This window comes from Cyprinus carpio, chromosome B7, assembly GCF_018340385.1.
Source record: "Cyprinus carpio isolate SPL01 chromosome B7, ASM1834038v1, whole genome shotgun sequence".
NCBI classification, from domain to species: domain Eukaryota; kingdom Metazoa; phylum Chordata; class Actinopteri; order Cypriniformes; family Cyprinidae; genus Cyprinus; species Cyprinus carpio.
Window position 1 is genome coordinate 37,496,726 of NC_056603.1, and position 21,640 is coordinate 37,518,365.

Here is a 21,640-nt window from a genome sequence, read left to right on the forward strand (position 1 = left end):
TAATCATCAGAAGCAACAGCATAATTTAAGTTTTCGTAATTCATCTAATTACACGAGAGCGAGAATCAATAATGGTGTTTAAATATGCACCCCTGCTAGGATGATGAATATGGTTGAAGCTCTCAGTGGAGCTGCGGGCTTGATTAGCTAAATGATTGGCTTTCTCCCTGCCAGATCCCAGCTCGCACTACGTTATCACACTGAAGGCCTTCAACAACGTGGGGGAGGGAATCCCTGTGTACGAGAGCGCTGTCACACGACCCCAATCAGGTAGGTCACGGCCGGCAACGCTCAGCCTTATAACACGCCACACCTACAGCTTCAACATACTCGTCCTCGTTTGTCACTACTGTATTCCTAGTATGGAGAATATTGCCATATTTACCATAGAAATAACATTGCACCTGCCTGTCTGTTAAACAGAGCTTGAGGTCCTAATGAAATCTACATTTCTTCTAAAATTGCATTTCTGTTATTTCCGGCTAATCGTATTGACATTATGGATATGCATAATGGTTGAGCGCTTGTTCTTCTCATTAGAGACCATCTTAAGAGTTCTTCAGTAGTTTTGTGGTCTCTAATGCTTCTGCCTCCTAGCAACCAGAGGAATCCTCTTGATTATGAGATACAGACGAAGCCATATGCTCTTCACAATTGAAGCGCTGCTTAATAGCGCTGCACATGATAGAGATGCAGCGGTTTGATTAAACACTGCTCTTATCCGAAGTACAGGAACATCATGACAGTCATTTCCAGGAAATGAGTCACTCCACCATCCAAGTGAATGTTGATATGACATGGAAGAGTAGCACTGGTCAAACATTATACTTAATGGTGATCTCATTGTTGTTCATGGTGAAAAAGCCATTTTTATCATCTGCAGTACTAAATGTTTTCCTTTTATTTATTTATTTGCAACTAAAACCATTTTGCATGTTGTGCAAAATTAGGGTTAAGTGCAATTTTATATATCAATATGGCTATAAAATAATAACAATGATAATAATCAATTAGTAGTATATCAATTAAGTATATTACTAAAAATATGAAGAAAAAAAGAAAGAAATATTGCTATTGTAATATTTTATTGTTGAATTAAAAAACTAAGTATTTGGAGGTGGGGGGGGGGGATTATGTAATATGACCAATAATACATTAAGATTGCCGAGAACTTGATTCACACTGCATAGGGAATGAAAGAGTGAAAAACTGAAGCTGACCACTTTCAGAACACTAGATAATTTCTCACCTCTGGTTTTGATCAGTGGAACACACTTATTACCTCCCAGCATGCAGTGTGGTACATGGCATTTCTCATTTCTCCTGGTTTACCTTTAACTGAACTCAAGGAAACCTGCTGCAGGGGCTTTGAAGATCTCCTGCAGAGTTTATATCTGCTCGCTCACCCATTCCTTCATACATAAGCGTGTCTCCCACCATTAGAGGGAATGTTGTAATAAATACTAACAGGTAAAGGTGACAGTTTTGCCTCTTCTGCCAGAATATATATATATATGTTTAGCTTAAAATAAGAGATATATTGTAATAGTCTATTACTGCATGTTTAGATTTCCTGATTTTTTAGGAAATCAATGAGTGAAGTACTTCAGTGTGTGTTACTTTGCATTTTATATTTATTGTTTTGTTAGGCATTGCATGCTAGTTGGACAGTGAATCCGTTTACATTCCGCTCTTTAACAGAATTCCAGAGAACAAGCAGAGCTCAACCTCACATAGTGCTCACTATGGGGCTGCTTCAGACACTATCAGGAGGCTTGAGACTGTCCCATAGACAGAAAAATAACAGTGTCAATTCCCGAACAGAAATACATCAATGACACCACATTTAAACTTACATTAAAATACACACAGTTAAGAGTACAACACTACCACCATCAACATACAACAACAGAAAATGGAAAGCATCGCAGCTGATTAAGATAAGATAGGTTTCGGTCTACAAAAAAACACATTTTTTAAAAACTATTTCAGTTTAAATTAAGTTCCTGTATGGCATGGGGAATAAAAGATCTCTTATAGATGTTCCGGCTCGCCCTTGGGACCCTGAATCTACGGCCAGATGGAAGCAATTCAAACTCTGCGTTTAGTGGGTGTAGGGTGTCTGTTGATATCTGTCGGGCCTTCCTGAGTACCGCCTTATCAAATACATTCCCAAGATGCCTTTGTGACTTGCCAATCACCTTCCCTGCCGTATTAACAATTTTAGAAAGCTTGTTTTTATCTTTCACATTCAGGTTACCATACCAAGCTGTTATATTAAACTTTAAAATACTTTCTACAAGGCCCCTATATGCCATCTCAAGAATATGCTGACTGACCCTGAAACTCCTCAGTTTTCTAATTAAAAACTTTAGGTGATTTGTTTTCTTTATAATGATTTTTGTGTTTGAATTTGAACTTAAAGTACGATCAATGATTGTACCCAGGTACTTGAAATTTTCAACTACTTCCACAGGCCGACTGTTAAGTACAACAGGGTTGATGTTACTGGCCCCTCTTGGTTTCGTTTGTATTATAAGTTCTTTTGTTTTAGTCACGTTAATTTCCAATTTAACAGTCTGACACCAATCCTGCAATAAAGTGACTTGGCTAAAATAAGCTTCCTCATGTGCTGCATTATTTTCTGTGAGAAGTCCTACCAAGGCCATGTCATCAGAATATTTAAGTAAACTAACATTGGTGCTGTGCACAGTCATATCATTTATATAAATTGAAAACAACAAAGGTGACAACACACAGCATTGGTGGTGCTCCAGTGTTTATAACAAGCTCATCTGAGTAGACCCCATTCATTAAGACTCTCTGAGGGCGGTCAGTTAAGAAACTTCTAATCCAGTGAATGAGCCCACCATTCACATTCATCCTATAAAGTTGTTCTAAAAGAATGTCAGTTTGCATAGTATTAAAAGCAGAAGTAAAATCAATAAAAAGAACCCGAGCAAGTGACTTTGGTTGTTGCAAATGTTTAGCTATTTGATTTACAAGAGTAAGAGTTGCGTCCTCTGTGCCCCTGTGTGACCTATAGGCAAATTGAAGGGGGTCAAGTTGATTCCCAACAGAAGACATAAGATGGGTACTGACCACTCTCTCCATACACTTAGCTAAGAGTGGAGTGAGTGCCACTGGTCTAAAGTCTCCAAGGGCTATAGCCTTAGAGACTTTAGGCACAGGTATTATTGTGGATTTCTTCCATGAATTTGGACAAACCCCACAATTCAGCAAAATTTGAAACAGCTGAGTGAGAACCCCTTTAAGCTGCTGAGAACATACCTTTAACACCCTTCCTTGGAGGCCATCAGGCCCAGGTGCTTTGTTTGGTCTAATTTTAGAGAGACTCATGGCTACTTCTTCTTCAGAAAGCTGTATATGTTCATAGCTACCAATCTGATCACAGGTAATACTACAGCCTATTTTTGGGTCTCTCACATCATATCTTCCATAGAAGATGTTTAAATCATTAACAAATTTACCACAATCTGCCACGTTTACACTTTGTTTTTTTCCTTCCCTACCCATTATTGTATTGTGTTAATCCCTCCCAAGCTTGTTTTGCATTACCTGTACAGAATCTTTGTTCAACCTTATTCTTAAAATCTATTTTTGCTATAAAAACCTTGCGTTTAAATTCCTTCTCTTTCTCCTTTACTACATCATTTTCTCCTCTCAAAAATGCAGCCCTTTTCTCATTCAGACACGTTTTAAGATCCTTTGAGAGCCATGGCTTGTTATTACTAAACACCTGAACTTTCTTAGAGGAGATAACAGTCTCTTCACAGAACTTAATATAGCATGTGATTGTGTCTGTTAATTCGTGATAATCAGAGCATGTGTCAAAAAACATGCGCCAATCCGTAGAGTCAAAACAATCTCTGAGCTCCTCCTCCCCATCCTCAGTCCATTGACTTACAGTTTTCAGGAGTGGTTTTTCACGCCTTACTTTCTGTCTGTATGTTGGAAGGAGATGAATGACGTTATGATCTGACTTACCAAGAGGAGGACGACTCACTGCTTTATATGCGTCTGGGATGTTACCGAAGCATTGGTCCAGTATGCGAGTAGAGCGAGTGGGCGTGGTGACATACTGCTGCAGAGTGGGTAGATGAGGTGACAGCTGACATGTGTTGAAATCCCCCAAAATAAAAACCGGCTGATCTGCCGATCGGGAGAGAGCAGCATTGAAGCTTTCAGTTATCATTTCCGCAGCTTCTTCATTATTAGGTCCTGGAACATAGACAAGGATGATGGTAATTTGCCCGAACTCCCGCGGAAGGTAAAATGGCCTGATAGATACAGACAGCAGTTCATAGTCTCTAGTGCACACTCTCTTGAGCACTTTAAATTGTGATGCCCAGGCGCTGTCAATAAACATGCAGAGTCCTCCCCCGATGGATTTTTGAGATGACACCTTATCACGATCTGCTCTTATAACTGTAAATCGCTCCATGTCAATGCATGTGCTGTCCTCGTGAAGCCACGTCTCTGTGAAACAAAGCAAATTACTCCTCCTAAAATCCTCATCAAACCGGAGGCGTGTTGTAATCTCATCCAGTTTATTATTTAATGATCTAACGTTTGACAGAGTTATGATGGGAAGCGGGTGTCTGTTTCCTCGCCTTCTCAGCCTGTTACGAACGCCTCCCCTCGAGCCTCTTTTCTTCCTTTTTCCTGCCCTGGGCTTTCCAATGAGGTATTGCTGATACATGACTTAAGTCCACAGGCACAGCTTCACTCCGAAGGGCAAGAAAGAAAATCCCTCGAATATGTAATCACTGGCCACGTTCGTATCTGGTGTTTACTTCCCTCCTTGTTCCCGGCTAGGGCAAAGTTCTCTCTTATGACAGCATATAGAATAAATAAGATCACCACTGCGCGCAAGTAATCCATATGGAAAACAACCAGTTTTTTTCCCCCCACTTTGCCATTTGAAAACAGTTAAATGTTGAAGCCAGAAACAATGTGTTCTCATTTTCACACATATAAAAGCTGGTGAGCATATTTTCCCACTCCAAATTGTTATTCTTGAAGGGAGCGCTTAGGGAAACAGGTGATTTAAGGCAGGCAAACAGCTTTGAATCTATAAAAGGATCAGACTTTTAGACCTTTTTGTTGTTCAGGTATTTGACATTATAATATCAGTAAAATCAGACTTGCATCGCACATTGAAATTATCTGAAAGCTTTGGTGATGAATAATCAAAAAATGTGCATCTCCAAAACCTTGACTAAGACAAGGTCACGGGTTCCAAACCTCAAATAAAAATTAATAGACAGGAAAGAAAAATAAAAACCTTTTCATCTGCTTCCTTCTGTGAATCTGGTTAAATTGCAGTAAAAAAAGAAAAAGATCTCAAACTTTTTATTAGCTAAACACTTCAAGCACACATAATTTGAGATTTTCTAACCTTACAATAAATACAAGGTGTAATACATTTAATTACAGTCTTAACATTTGACATTGGCATTTAGAGAAGAATCATAAGGATCCCTAATAGCATTGTTTATATCCATGTAAAATTCTAGATGAGGATTACATTGTATTCCAGGCTCTGTGTATATGAACTCTCACTGATCGTTTTCCTCCTTTATTTGTAATGTAGCTGATGTAGTTCCTTGACTCATTGTAGATGTAGTTCTCTGTAGCTCTGGATGATTTTGTGACTGTCTCTTGATATTCTGTTCTAATCCAAATATTTCTCTCTTTCTCCATTCCCAATCCCGCCTCCACAATTCTCCCTCCCTCACCTCCCATTTTAACCCATTAATTCGTTCTCCCCCGTCGTTATGTATCTCCCATCCTAAAACCCTCCCCTTGTACGTTTAATTGCGCTCACCTTTTTTCACCTTTCACCTTTTTATTTTTTTGCCATGGGACATTGTGTAATTTGCTTGCAGACCCCATAGACCCTGATGTTGATTTGTACGAACTTTTCCATGCTCCATACACTCCAGTACCAGACCCTTTACCCATGCTGCCTCCTGTGGGCGTTCAGGCGTCCGTTCTGAGCCACGACACCATGAAAGTCACCTGGGCGGACAACTCGCTGCCCAAGAACCAGAAGATCACAGATGCACGTTACTACACAGTGCGCTGGAAGACCAACATACCCGCAAACACAAAGTTCAAGGTATGTTAACAGAATCTAGTCTCTTCACAGTGAAGGTGGTGAATGGTGGAGAATCTTTAGTTGTTATATCACTGACATTGATTTGTTAATTTTAGGTGGCTAATACCACCACACTGACTCACACAGTGACGGGTCTTAAACCCAACACCTTGTACGAGTTCTCGGTCATGGTGACCAAGGGCCGGAGGACAAGCACCTGGAGCATGACTGCACATGGAACAACTTTTGAAACAAGTGTGTACTCTAGATGGGGCAGGTCTCATCATTTTAGATTAGTGACTCATCAAGTAGTTTTGTTGTACATGTAAACACACTCAATGAATAATAAACTTTGCATTTACATAAAGTGTTAGAGAATATCTGCAATTGTAGTCTTGATTCATTTTATATTTCTCCCCAGTCCCAAGTTCTGCGCCTAAAGATGTGACTGTAGTGAGCAAAGAGGGACGACCACGAACCATCATCGTCAACTGGCAGCCACCCTCAGAAGCCAATGGCAAGATCACAGGTGACAAAAGTGATATGAAAAATATATAACCTGTTAGAGACAGTAACCGGGTTTCCATTACAGATTTGCGCCAAACTTTCATAGTATTTTATAAAATGCCGATAAAAAACCTATTGCGAATTGTTGCCGTTTCCATTAACTGAAGTTATGCGACTAAAAACTATTTTTTTTTTCCATCTCGCAATAAGTCATGCAGATGGATGTTAGTAGGTTTAGGTAAATTGCAGCCACCGCACTAGCCATTATTTTTCATTGACGGACACGTATGGGTGTATCTTTAGTGAAGCAGCACGGACAGTGGCTTCTGGGACGCTTCTTAAACGTGACCCAGTGCTATAAACACAAGCATTTACTAGAGTGGCCATGTTGGAGCTGTAATGCACCACAGACTTGTGCCGGGTAAATAAGCATTAATATCAAGGAAAGCCCCTTATACTTGAAATTGGCCATGTATGAGGTGTTTCTTGGAGGTTATAGTACATTAAAGACATTATAGTACATTAAAGACATAAAAGTCATGTGGACTTTTTGCGAGCGGTAAAGCGTATTGTTTTGGCAAAGTTGACGTGTTTCCATTAGACATGTTTTCCGTTTGCAATTTCAATTTACACAATTTGAAGGGCAATGGAAACGTGACTAGTGACTATTTAACTTGCCTGATTTATAATCACAGTATACCTCTGTATCACTTTTCTCTCTGCCTTTCCAGGTTACATCATTTACCTACAGCACTGATGTGAATGCAGAGGTTCATGACTGGGTCATTGAACCAGTAGTGGGGAACAGGTTGACCCATCAGATTCAAGAGCTGACCCTTGATACCACCTACTACTTCAAGATCCAGGCACGTAACTCTAAAGGGATGGGTCCCATGTCTGATGCTGTCCAGTTCCGCACTCCTAAAGGTAAACCAGCTCATTCACGCCGATGAATGATAACAATCACTGCTGTCTGCTGAAAAGACCAGTATATGCTGGGTTATGAATCCAAAAATACAATGGGATACTGGTGTAACCACTGTTTCTTATCTGGCTTAACCAGCAAGATTTTCTTGATCAAAAAGGAAAAGACCAACTAGACTAGTAGCAGACCATAATGAACTAGCCTAAACAAAAGTGGACCATTAGGGAATTTCATGCTGTTCTTTTCAGCACTGTTCAGTTGCTAAACTATAATTGGTAAGATTCAATATTGGGAAATATATTATGGTACCATATGCACATACGCTATTTTTACCTAATCTAAAGCTTAATCCTTTGCATTTACCCTGACCTCACCAATCTTTCATACTGGCTCATGCACAAGCCATCCATAGGGTCCTGCTTAGCTCTGACTGCATGCCTCTCTTCCTCTAACCTGTCTCCTCTCCTTCTGCTTTGTCCTGCTAGCCGAATCCTCTGACAAAATGTCTAATGACCAAGGTAATTGCTCTCTCTTCTCTTATTCCACTAATGTCCTCAAATTGAAGTGAGCAGCTTGTTTTCCCTGAACACTGAAATTCATCAGAAGTCACAGAAAGATCCAGCTGGTGTATAGCAGAACATAGAAAACTTCTTATTTGCTTGCCTGACTACCATTTACTAAGAGTTTATCAGCAAAATGCACATGTGGCTAAAACTTCATACTACTAACAGTCTTTCCCCAAGCACATTTTGGTCAAATGATGAGTGTCATGCTCTTCTCTGAAGTACAGTTTGTGGTTTATCTGTTAAAATTGCATGCTGTGGAATGTGTCTTAATGTGAACTATACAAAAGAGCGGTTGATTCCAATGTGCCACCTGCCAATTCTTCTTATCTGACATCTTGTAGCTCCAGGTATATTGGTGAAACAAGGAAGACCCTCTGCACCAGATCAAGGTTTTGGATCAGTTGGTAATTGCTGTTTTATGTTTCCAAAAAAATACACTGTAGAAAGCCGCTAGAAATGGCTAATCATTGATGTACCATAACAGCAACGAAAAAACTGCCCTAGAACTGTTCCTAATACCACTAAGCAATACCATAACAACCAACCAGTAGTCACTAGCAACCACTTAGCAACACAACTACTTAGCAACATCCCATCAATACCATATTAATACCCTAGCATCCACAAAGCAACCACCTACCACCTACCAATGCCATAACAACTACCAAGGAGCTCTAACGAACATCCACAATAAATTACCAACACCTTAATACCAGCATAGCAACCCCTTAGTAACATCCTAAGAACTTGATTAAAATCCACCCAGTGCTTTTTTTTAATCCCCAAAAATCATAAGCATTGTTTTAGAAGAATTTACAGATTCTTGGAGTGATGTCACACAGGCCAAGGCCCCTCCCTCGACTATTGACGAACACTAGCGTTTTAGCATAGACCCGCTCTGAGTGAGCTGTAAACAGTCACGCCATTGTTTCGATGCTGGAGCAGGTGTAGACAGGAATGTTTCCTAAGTGATTGAGCTGTTTGTTGTTAGATGTAATAATGAACAATGCAGTGTTCACTTACTCCTGACATCTGAGCCGCTGAAGAAGCAGTGAATTACTTCTGTTTTTGAAAGCAATGTGCCCCCCGATCTACCTAAATGCGTTTATGTTCGCATAAATCATTTGTGATCCAGGTCACCTACAGAAGAAGTGAGTTTTTAAGAAATGAGGTGCCTTTCGCACCGCAGGAACCTTTTCATAGTACCAGAACTAATTGTGGAACTACTCACTTTTGGGCGTTTTAGTACCGGACTGTCTTTTTCGAGAACCAAATTAGCTCCTACTCCGGAGCAGGGTCTAACCAGCACAACTGGTACTACCCGTGACGTAAGCATACATTGATTGATGTAGCACTGCCAGTTGTTGTTTGAGATTCGGTCCTCCTTTCCGTTCTTTCAATCGCTTTACGTATACATCGACATTCCATGTCCATTATTGTGAAACCCACGAGACACAACAAAAACACAGCTCCGATCACAGTGTCCTCCATCTTCCATCTTGTTCTTCTTTGTTAACTTTGTTGAACTTCGCACACAAATGATATCGCTGTTGACCGGCGTTCCGTCACTTCCTAGTACACACTGTCAGTGCAAATGCAACTCTTTAAATGGTACTGGGAAATTGTTCGCGCAAAATCGTCCCATGACTTTAGTACTGTACATTTAGTTCTGGAACTAAAGCGGTGTGAAAGGCCCTTTAGCAACACCCTAGTGGTGTCTTGCAACCATGTAGAAACACCTTAGGATCAACTTATTATCACTTAGCAACCCCATGGCAAAACTCAACCAATTCCCTCTATATTTCTGTCTATCAGGCCATTCTGTCATAAACATTTAAGGCTTTGAAAACTTTTTTAAAACTTTCAGGCGAGAATTTGACAAACCAACATTCAACATTTGTTTGCCTTGACAAATTTTCATTTTCTTCTAACGTTATAACCATAGAATTTCCATGTTTCAGGGAAAGCAGATATGTCTGGCACTGGTGATAACCACATCCTGGTTATTGTCATAATTGTGTCTGTGGGTGCATTTACCATCATCCTGGTGGTGGTTGGCGCTTTCCTGTGTACACGTCGTACCACAACACAGCAGAAAAAGTAAGTTCAGATCTCCTGCTGACGAACAGTCCGAATACTCAGTCCTGGCGTGAGGGTAAACTGTTTGATATGATCTCCAGGAAACGTGCAGCCTGCAAGTCCACCAATGGATCCCACAAGTATAAGGGTAATTCCAAAGATCTGAAGCCACCAGACCTCTGGATCCACCACGAACGTTTAGAGCTAAAACCTATCGACAAATCGCCTGAACCCAATCCAGTCATGACTGACACACCGATCCCCAGAACCTCCCAGGACATCACCCCAGTGGACGGCCCCATGGATCCTATGCTCCAGAGACATAACTCTTACCGTGGTAAGAACTTTGATTTAAATACCCCATGAAATCAGAACACAAAGAGTTTTGTCTTTTAAACACCATGTGTATACTAGTGGATACCCAAACTTCTGGAGATTTTGTATATATTTATAGTATTTTTCTTTGGAAAACAGACTGGAACCCTCTCTCAGTAACATCTACAACTGCCTATACCATTTGGTGGGTATAGTTGGTTTGGAAATTTGTTAGTTGGGTTACAACGTTACCATCAATTAAAAGTAATCAGTTATGATACAGCGTTACCTATTCATAAAAGTAACACGTTAGAGTACTCATGCGTTACCAAAAATTAAAAAGCCGTTTGCAGCGGCTCACACATGACAGACACAGCCCCCCGGCCCTTTAAATGCACCTAGAAGTCGTGACTCCCGACAATGAATAACGTCAGTCATCCGACTAAATTAACACTGCAGGATAACAATAACAGGACAGACAGTCAGCAATAGGCTATTCCACATGGCGTTTTATTTATTTATTATCACAGAACATATTATTAATCAAAATTCGCACCTACCCAGCCCGGGTAGCCTAGGCTACTGTATATACTATGAGCACCACAAGATAACTCCTGATTTTTCTTTAACTTTAAATAATGCAGTTGTCAAAGTACAAGTATGCTTACTTGTAAACACAACCTTAAACAGGCTTGCAGATTTAAATCCATTTAGAAATGATGAACAACCAGCCAGCCAACGATCTAACAGAAATTAACAGCTGCCTGTCAAAACAAAAATGATAACAAAACCGAATTAAATCCTTTTTGGCGGTCGACAGAAGCTATTCACCAACGCAGAGTGTGCATTTTTACCGTTATGTTCTTTTCCTTTTTCGTTGACAAATTGAAAATAATGTGCGTACTTCCATAAAACCAAACGCTGCCCTCTCTGCCATCTTGCCGGGAGTTTGAAAAAAAAACCCACACACACACAGGGTCAGGCGCAGGGCACAGACATATCACAGCCATTGACTTTACGATCACAGAGCTTCGGCTCCGCTGATACATTCGCAGGTGGCACAGTAGACCTAGGCCTACTGTCTGACAAAAAGTAGGCTGCAGTCGGGATTTTCCTTTCCTTAAAATAACGGATTACTTTTTTTTTAAAATAACGAAGTTACTGATTACTTACTCACAAAACTAACGCGTTAAGTTACACATTTCAGGAAAAAAGTAATAAGAGTACTCTAACGCGTTACTTTGTAACGCGTTTCCCACAACACTGCGTGACGCGTTAAGTTACCTATGATGTAAACCGAAAGCTGTCTAAAAGTCCCTTTGATATGTCTAGCCCAACTTCCTGTTTCAGTAGGAAAACTGTCACACACAGGTAAGAAGATTTGTGACCATTTCATGGGGTCTTTAAACCTGACCAGCCTTCACCTGCTGCATAATCCATGACATCATTCCAGCTGCTGCTTCTGAAGGATGCTTCAAAGTCATGTCTACTATTTGTCATTATTGCTTGCAATTGGCATGTTCCTTGCTTAAAATGGAAAAAACTTGTAGCCTTGTTTTCTTTGTTCTCCTGGCATGAATGGTGATATCCATCTGCTGCTGCCTACTCCTACAGATCTCCTGATATGTGTGTCTACACTGCCCTCTGATGGACAAACAATAGAATCCCACAGCAATAGTGAAAATATCACATCATCTTGGCAACTGACTCTAGGAAGTCAGCTGGTTGTCTTCATATGGCTCTTGTATTTGGAGCCTGTTGGGTGGGTAAGCCTGTCTCAATCTGATTGGCTGGTCGCTGTCTGATTTACAGGCCATGAATCAGAGGACAGCATATCTACACTGGCAGGCCGTCGGGGAATGAGACCTAAAATGATGATGCCCTTTGATGCACAGCCCCCTCAGCGTAAGTGTGTGATCCTGAACCAGGGACCAGACACCCTTAATTTGGCCCCTTTTCTTTCAGTTAAGACATTAAACAATTTATGCTCTTTGGAATAACATAGTCCTCAAACAAGGTTCCCTGAGTTCATTATTGTAGTTGTAGGCCAAAAAAACATACTCTACTCAAGTACACGGGTGCAAAAAACTCAAGCTAAGAGAGCAAAACTTTTCAAAATGCATGAGAATGTTCAGGTCAACTGCTGCCATGGCAGAGCAATAGTCTATGTCTCAGCTAGAGACAATTGCTTAGCAAATTAGCTAAAGTTAGTTAGGTTAGCAACACAGCAATGAAGGAACAGGTTGGCCATCTGCATTTGCATACTTGTCTAGAGTATCTTTCTAGCCTAATGATAATTCTTTAACCTAGCAACATAGCGTGTCTTTTCAATCTGTGTTGTTGTTTGTTTGCATGAGCAGATGTTATAGATGCACCATGCTTTCCATAATCTCATAGCTTTGTGTGCAAGGGTCTAAACCATGGCGCTCTATTATTTGTGTCCATTCGCAGCTGTGATTAGTGCTCACCCCATCCATTCCCTCGATAACCATCACCATCATTATCACTTGGGCAACCTGGCCTCACCAACACGCAGCTATCTCCACCACCAGAGCAGCGCGCGGTCCACCGCCACCCCCATCTCTCATCTAGACAGGGCAGAGTCACGGGTGAGAGTGCATTAGTGGGACTATGTGAAGACCTTCTTTGTTCCTGGATACAATTGTGTTAGACTATGTTCTTCTTTTCTTCTCGAAATGGAGTTACACTTACTTGGTGACCATGGAATTGTAGTGAAACTTTCCATATCTCTTCATTTCCCCCTTTATCTCTCAGAGAACATAACTCAGCACATAACTCAACTTAGCACTTGCTTTACCAACATCACATGGTTTCTAGCTGGCCTAAGTGGGTCATTTTTTGTTATTCAGTGGTTCAGCCTGTTCTAGATGGTTGATTAATTGAGGGGACCTGCTTTCAACCTGGTGAGCCATTTTGGTGAAGCTGGTTAGAGCTGGCAGACCAACTTTGGCCAGCAACAAAGCAAATCACCATGCTCCAAAAACCATCTTTACCAATAGAGAGGCAACAAGAAAAACTAAATTTACCCTATTTACTTAAAGTCGTCATGAAATCTGTTTTCTACCATGATGTAATTGACCTTATTGTAAACAATTCATCCCTGTAGTTTTAAATTGTTCATTATGGTCTCAACATTTTTAATCAACATGTTATAACTCCATCTTCTGGTAAAACATTAGACTACCCTCTGACGTTGTTTTTTGGAGTTCTCCAGTCATTAATTCTGCTTAAACCTGCCTCTTTCTAACAATCGATTGCAAACTCACATTTTACCAATAGGTGTAGAGTTTTAACACAGTTAACATTAATGTAATAAACCTTATTGCAATTATACCAAACAACAATTTAAGGAAGAAATATTAAGGTTGGGGCACATCAATATGCTCTGGACTTTCACCTTCAGTCTCCACAGCCTGGTCAAAAAAGATTGTTTCAAATTAGTTGTTTCAGAAGGAGAATATTCTACCTACTCACATTTAGGTGTTTAACATGATATGACTTGTTTTTTTTTCCCTAGCAGGCTTCTCATGATCTTTAAGGTTGCTTGTATACAACACCCACAGGGTTAATAGTATGCAGTAAGCACCATGCGCTGACCCATGTGCTGATGTAATTACAGAGTCAGTAAGGAACAACCCCTAGTGCTGATATGCACCCTCCGTCTGGGCAGCCCTCCTGCACCACTGATCTTTCAGAGACAGACATTAGCTACCACAGCTCAGCCGCTGAGGAGGAGCCAGCATTCAGTACACCCACAGCACATGTTCGTTCCACGCACCCACTCAAGAGTTTTGCAGTGCCTGCCATCCCAGCTCACTCTATGTATGACTCAGCAGCATTACCCAGCACTCCACTGCTGTCTCAGACAGGTAAGTTCCCCTTCACACAAGATATTCACATACATATTGATCCAATCTACGATGTCTACAATAATGGCTTTTAACATAAAAATGTTTATAATTATAGGCAGGTACATTCACCGGAATGAAAGCTAAGCTATTGGTAATTTCATTGTTAGAGGATGTAAATATCTTATCAACATTGAGTTTAAAAAGATATTGCCAACCAAGGTGTACTTTCTTCCAAGTTAAAAAAATGAAAGTATTTATAGCATAAGAAATGTCTGTGGAATATTGAGCCTAAATGGTACATATACAGTATGTATATAATAGGTCCTAGAACAGACCCTTGTGGGGCACCACAGTTTAGAGTGGCTGAAGAGGAAGACAAATGGACTGATGGAAAAGATTCTGTCTTTTAAATAAAAAACAAATTTATTCAAGTATCTTGGATCTAGTTTGTCACACTCCAAATGCTCTAAAAAGCACCCTTCTTTTTTTAGGTTTGTGCATCCTTATCATGAATAGTACACATTTTCATGGTTAAAAGGGAGAAGAACAGTTACTGACTTGTGCAATTTTTGTTTTAGGGCCTCACTCAGTTTAAAACAGCCTCTATCGGTACGTTGGGAAGGACGAGAACTCCTATGCCTGTCATAGTTCCAAATGCACCGGATGTCTCGGAAAGTAGCAGACTGCATGAAGATGCAGGGAGCGTGAGTACTTTAGTTTCTATAATGTTCTGTATTACTTTTTCTCTGTACATTATAACTCTTACAACATAACCATGTACATTTGAGCCATTTCTGTTATGCAGTAACAAAAAAAAAATGCTTGTATTATAAGTATTTTTGGTCAAGTCTAGGAGCTTTAACTATATTAAATGTAGTTTAATTATTTATACAGTGGCAATACAATGTGTCTACAGAATATCAGCCATCAGCTCCAAAAATATGTTTTATCTAATTTATGATGATAGGGACATGACAATGAAGTAGAATGACCTTTTTACAACATTTGGCATACATCAGCCCTGTGATCTTAGCGTTGCTGGTGCCATGCTCTACTGTTTGAGCTACAGCAATGTCATGCACTGTTTCATACTATGTTTTTCTAGGGATACTGTTACATATTGAGTAAACTGTTACATACTGAAAAAAAAAAATACTGAAAAATAAAAAGCTAATAATAAAATGTTTTACATCTTTTTCTTCTCTCTCAAACCTTTACCTTCTTCTCCTTTTAATGGCTGTATTTATTGCCCGCTTATTACAATTTTGCAATTTTTTAAAATGATTTAAAATTACTAATTGGTTCTTGTTTATCCTGCAAAATCCCCAATACTACCGCACCCCTTCTTCCATTACCACGTGTGCATGTGGCTGTGCTATTTGATTTCCTGTTTTTCTTCTGCAGTACCACTGACCATCCCCTCATAAAGCCAATTCCCCAAACCCCAACTCACCCCAACCCCTTCCCCCGCTGTAACCTTCTTCATCTCCCTCAGAATTACGAGACTGACGAGTTGACGGAGGAAATGGCCCATCTGGAGGGCTTAATGAAGGACCTAAACGCCATCACGACAGCCTGAGCACAATCCTCACAATAACACTAGACCTCACCTGCCACGGGGAGGACGTACAGCATGGAGGAGTTCTCAATCATTCGCTAAATGGAGAAAGAAGAGAGTGAGATAGAGAAAAAACACTAATGTTTGGCATACCTTGCTTACTCTCAGGAAGGAGAAACCCATCAAATGAGGACAGTGGACATTCTGAGAAATTGACGTGGTTACTTAAACCAGATGATTGCGATTTTTCTCTCAGCATCCTAAAACGTTTCCTTATGTTTCAGCGGAGACCGTTTGAAAAGACACCGTTTTATTATCCTACGAAAAAAGGAAAACTACATTAAGCTGGTGTACGTGTTGGTGCTTGTAAGGCACAATTTTACAGTGTTTCATTTGTGTCTTTTCTTTGTGTTTTTGTATCTATATATATATTGCCCCCGTTCCAGTGAGCTGAACGTTGGACATCATCCTTTTGTCCTTTTTATTTTCTGCAACTCATTTTGTATTAAGCATTTTGATTGATGTCTCTTTCTCTTTTGTATGTCATATAATGTGCCATGTCTTATTTTCTTAAACATGTTTTGTATTGTTTTATATGCATATACACTTATCTGTTTGTATATATGTTTAAAATGGACTCATTTCAACACCACAGCGATGTTTTTGACCTCTCACGAGTTTCCGTTTAGTCAGAGACATGCTGCTTTTTCATTTGCCATTAGAATGGATTTTTGCAGTCTGCAACGTCACTTCCCACTTCTACATTATGCCTGTTTTAAATGGGAGTACCCATCAGATATGCCTTATTGAATTTGTGTGGAATGGCAGAAATCAGTACAACTGGGAAATATTTTCAAAATGTTTATCACACAACACTGTGATATTTATTCTGTAATGCTAACTGTTACTGGTCACTGGTACGAGAACATAGACCTCCATCACGCATGCTGTCAGACTTGGTGCTGAAACTCAAAACTTCAGGTTCAGTTACACATGTAACTGCTAAGTGAACAAATTTGGTACATTGGAAAGTGCTTTATATGTTTTATTTCCTCTTGCTGCATTGGTCTGAATTCTTGTATCAGAGCTTACACAAACTCAATGAATGAATGACAACATACACTGGGGAGATTTTACAGACCACATGCTTGGCACTTAATGCAACAAAGTGCAAATGCAACACACTTTTATACTGAACTCCCAGTGCTCATCTTTTATTTTTCCATTATATTTCTTGTATTTGTTTCATATGAAGTACTTGTATAGAATTTCAATGTGCGAGGCAAAAAACCCAACTATTCCTCCCCTGCTGGATATTGTTTTGATCTGTACTTTTACCCAAAGAAAATATGTAACAGCAATCATAATTTTGTTTTATGAATTTAATGTCTCAAACATATTCTTGAATGTCATTCTGACTGTAAGAAATTCTGGGTAACTATAAGAACATGTTAAAAAGCTTGGTAAAAAACAAAAACAATTTGACCTATTTGGGATAACCGATCAAGTTGTAGACAGTCAAACCTTTATTGCACTTTTTCAACAATTTCAAGAAAAGGGAAAAAACAAAAAAAAAAAAACATCATTTACATAGCCTGTGTTTTGAATATAAAACTCTATTTGTGTAATGTATGTGTCATAATTTAGCATAGGCAGCTGGTATTATTTGTTCTTTTGCCTCTTAAATAATATTTGAGCGGCAGGTTTTACTGTGTTGCATATGCAGAATTCTGTTGTTGCTTATTTCTGTACAAAGATCTTCTTGCTGTCTCTAGAAATACTCTGTGGCTTTTTAAAAAAAAATTACTAAAAACACTGCCTTTGGTTCTTATTTACTTGCATGCACTTTAAATATTTTGAACTGTGCATTTGTTTTTCAGGACTCTCTCCCTTTTCTGGTCATTTGTGATTGCTGTATAAGGACCTTTAACCATAATTCTCCAAACATTGGTTTAGAAACCACTAAAATCAAGCATAATTGGAAACGTATGAAACATGTTTCCATTACTTTATTTTTCCATTACTACAAAAAGCTGGTTTTCATAGACACCTGACATCGGTTAAGTATTCAACATATAGCATGTCTCACATTTTCAAATCAGAATCAGTTGTATAGCTGTTTTTTAGACCGCTGTTAAGATTTCAGAAAGCCAGTCTAGTTTGTAGATCTGACTTGTTCAAATTGTAATACAATGTTATGAAGTGATGTCAGGAGAATAATGATCATCCAGATGATTTAAAAAAAAAAAAGGATCAAACAAGGATGGGTTTTGTTTTTGCCAGTCTTTATTGACTTCTGATAAATTACACCTCTAGACTCATCTGGGTGTTTTAAAGTTCATTCCAATAACTGGCTGGGTGACCTGCAAGTTGGAGATGTTGCCGAAGTCCTGCAATGAAAGAAAGAACGGGTTAATGTTATTTCCTTAATTCAAGTCTGAATAGGAACACTGTAATGTTTTGATAAATCACATGGTAGTTCCAGAGCATCTGACAGCTGTAAAATATAGCCATTACAGCACTGGAAGCACACAGGATTAAGGTTTTGCAGTTCATCTACACAAGCTACAGTCAAATCAACTTACGAAAGTCTTCAGCATTTCCTTTGTATCTGGATCAACCTCAATAATCTCCTGATCCAAAGCAGAGACCTGAGGACAGAGTGAACCAGCACATGAAATAAGATACTAATACAATACTGGTGACATGGTATCATGCAGCAAATTATAGTACTAATACTGTACATAAATAAGTTTAGAAGAACATAATAGCAGAGATTGCCATTTTTTAGGCTCTTTATAAGGAACAACCAAGGGAACTCATTCTGGCAGTCCTAAAAATGATAACATGTAGGGATATGTAAAATCACATCTTTGATATTCATCACTATTGTTTTAACGATGTGGAGGCTGATACTATCAAGCATATTGCTGCTCACTTTACAACAAAAATACACCTTAAGAAAATCAAGCTTTCATTCGTGATGTGGCCCAGCAGAGTGCAGTCGGAATGAGCCCACATTCAGTACGTCAAAAATGCCCTTTATGAGTTTACCTCTTTTATTTATTTTTTACTATGATGAAGCATTACTACTTGACCAAGAGTGCCATTTTAATATAAGCATGACTGCAAATGGGATATTTATTAACCGGTTGTATAAAATCAGTAAGTTAATATAGTGAACTATTTTAGATACGGTCATCAAAAATGGTTCTAAAAACTGCAACATAACCACTGTGTCTCCTGAACGAAACGTTTCGAACAAATCAATGATCGAGGCACAAAAACAGTCATCTTCTTAGATTCTCAATAAATCAGCTGTTTGAAGGAATCCATTGAATCAATGCTTCTATGACTTTCATATTTAAATTAATAAAAAAATCTATTTCAATATTCAAAATATTTAAAACTAATCTCATAGTATTACTTAAGCAACTGCATTTCAAATACATATACATACTGCTTCAGACATCTGTGCCACTTGTACAGTGCAAAAAAATAAAATATTTTGTTGGATATGATTTGATTGGTAACAGCCTATAGTGTCTTTATCTTACTGAAATTGATTAAATTCAATAACTTTGGCAAACAAAAAAAAAAATTAAGCCCAAATCCTAAGCTATTAAGGTTTAGAGAGAAAAAAATAAAATAAAAAAAATTATAAATGCCCCCAGAAAGAGATAATATGGCAAAAAATAATAATAAAGTACACATTCACATCTAAGGGGTGTTCACATTCTAAAATTCTAATAAATTAAGAAAAAATATATAAATAAATAATGCCCCTGAACAATTGTGTCAAACATTTCTGCTTAAAGAAAGAGTTAATTTCTAATGGGTATGAACTGACCACTACATAGAATAAGAACAACAGTCCAGGACAGACCTCAACCAGCCAAGGGTTAACAAAACACTAACAAAACTAAATTAGACAAGATATTGTGTAATTACAGTTCTCAACACAAATCCAGAAGACACAGATATCATTTGTGATCACTGCAGCAGCTCTTTGGGTCGTGTGTGAATCTGCTGATGCAGTGTGAAATGAAGCACACTGACCTCGGGGACGTAGTTATCCCGTCTCTCTCTCTCCTCCTCCTGCAGTTTGATGGAGATGCCTCTGACAGGACCCCTCTGAATGCGCTTCATCAGATGCGTCACATACCTGCAGACAGACACACTTGTATTTTATATGCATATTAAAAAAATGCATAAGAATTAACAAGACCATATAATTGCACAGCCCTGATTAGCATACAGAGTTCCCACGTCACGTGACTCACCCCGCGATCTTGTTGCGCAGAGGTTTGCTGGGGATGATGGCGATCTCCTCGCACACCCTCTTGTTGATGTGGAAGTCGTTGCCCAGGCGGGTGTAGTACTTCTCTATGACCACCCGAGCGGCCTTCTTCACGGTCTTGGTTCTCACGCGCCCCTGTCAGCACACACACCAGAGTCAGTCACAGTAAGAGATCAGAGCATTTCCAAACCTCACGCGGCATCTGCGATATAAAAACATTCAGAAACCATCAACACTGTAACACGTACTCTAGTTTAGGACACGTGAATAAGAGCTCTGGCTTTGCCCTGTTTTCCCCTCCATAAAACGCATGAAAATAGGAGGATAAAAGCGTCAACTGTTCTATATAGATCATCATTGTACTGCAGACTGTAGCGTCTGAAGCCGCTTCTTTGGAAATTCCACTTTTTTTTGAACAACCGGGAGATGACGCGAGTTGTTTTTTCAACATCCTACATCACCGCTGCTGCCAAATCTCAAAATAATTAGTGTATAAGAATCTCGGGAGTATTGACTAAACATTTTTGGTGCTTTTAAGCAGGCGACGAGGTTATAAACCACGGGATTGATACGGATTAACACGGGTTCATCGGGAAACATACACACCATATTGAGCCGGTCTAGAGGAAAAGGGTTAAAAACCAACGGTGCGGAAGTTTATACAGCACTGCCGGAAGTTACATAAAAGTCTCTGAATGAGAAACATCACCTGCTTCAAATCAACGGGTGAAATAAAAAGGACAGTTTTACTTAAATCTTGCACGTATTACACAACTAACTAAATAAAAGCTGCAGAAAAACAATTTACCACATAAACCCACTCCAGACTATTAATTTATAGTCAATTAATTAATCTCTCATTGGAAACAACCAAATATAACATTTTATGAGATTTTTATAAGCCAGCATACCTTCCAAGAAATTTCATTAACTAACAAGAAATAAACTTTCATGCCTTTGTTAGAAGGCTGCTGGATTTGATCTACAACATCCAAGTAATGAGAATAAGATTCAGCTGCTAATAATGATGTGTTTGTGCATATATTTTGTTCATTTGCAGACTTAAGGGCAGAATAAGTCACTTAGATCTGAGGAAAGAAATCTCTGGATATTTGTTTTGAGGTGTAAAGGTTAAGTTGTACCCTCGGGGTAAAGACAGCCCCTGGAGACATCTTGCCCCAAAAATATTAGGTAGCTTTAAAATGTTTAAAGGGTGAGTGAAGGTGGATGCATTAGGTTTAACTTGCCTCCAATTCAGTATGAAATAGTCTGAGATATACGTATTATGGGGAGGGGATAAAATAAATGTATGTGTGTTTACAAATTGGGGACAAATTTGTCAGCTAAACCTGAAAACTCATTTTTTTTGGTGACATCGAGGGACATCCTTTTGT

At 39.2% G+C, this 21,640-nt stretch overlaps 1 protein-coding gene and 1 pseudogene across 1 annotated transcript; one reads left to right on the plus strand and one right to left on the minus strand.

The window, feature by feature from the left end:
* LOC109047154 overlaps positions 1 to 16,074 on the plus strand; it is a 159,263-nt pseudogene extending 143,189 nt beyond the window's left edge.
* Positions 16,075 to 18,226: 2,152 nt separating this feature from the next.
* Positions 18,227 to 20,944, minus strand: LOC109074661 (40S ribosomal protein S17-like). Its single transcript, XM_019090681.2, has 5 exons — positions 20,853 to 20,944; positions 20,230 to 20,381; positions 20,006 to 20,111; positions 18,532 to 18,597; positions 18,227 to 18,336 (listed from the first exon to the last, which is right to left on the minus strand). The coding sequence occupies exons 1-5, from the start codon at positions 20,853 to 20,855 to the stop codon at positions 18,265 to 18,267; spliced, it is 399 nt and encodes a 132-aa protein (XP_018946226.1). The 5' UTR covers positions 20,856 to 20,944; the 3' UTR covers positions 18,227 to 18,264.
* Positions 20,945 to 21,640: the final 696 nt, after the last annotated feature.

Excerpts from the sequence above, each read along its gene's own strand:
- LOC109074661 (XM_019090681.2), bottom strand. Across the intron at positions 18,598-20,005 it reads GGGATAACTACGTCCCCGAG|GTCTCTGCTTTGGATCAGGA; the intron begins GTCAGTGTGCTT and ends CTCTGTCCTCAG. Across the intron at positions 18,337-18,531 it reads AGGAAATGCTGAAGACTTTC|GACTTCGGCAACATCTCCAA; the intron begins GTAAGTTGATTT and ends CTTTCATTGCAG.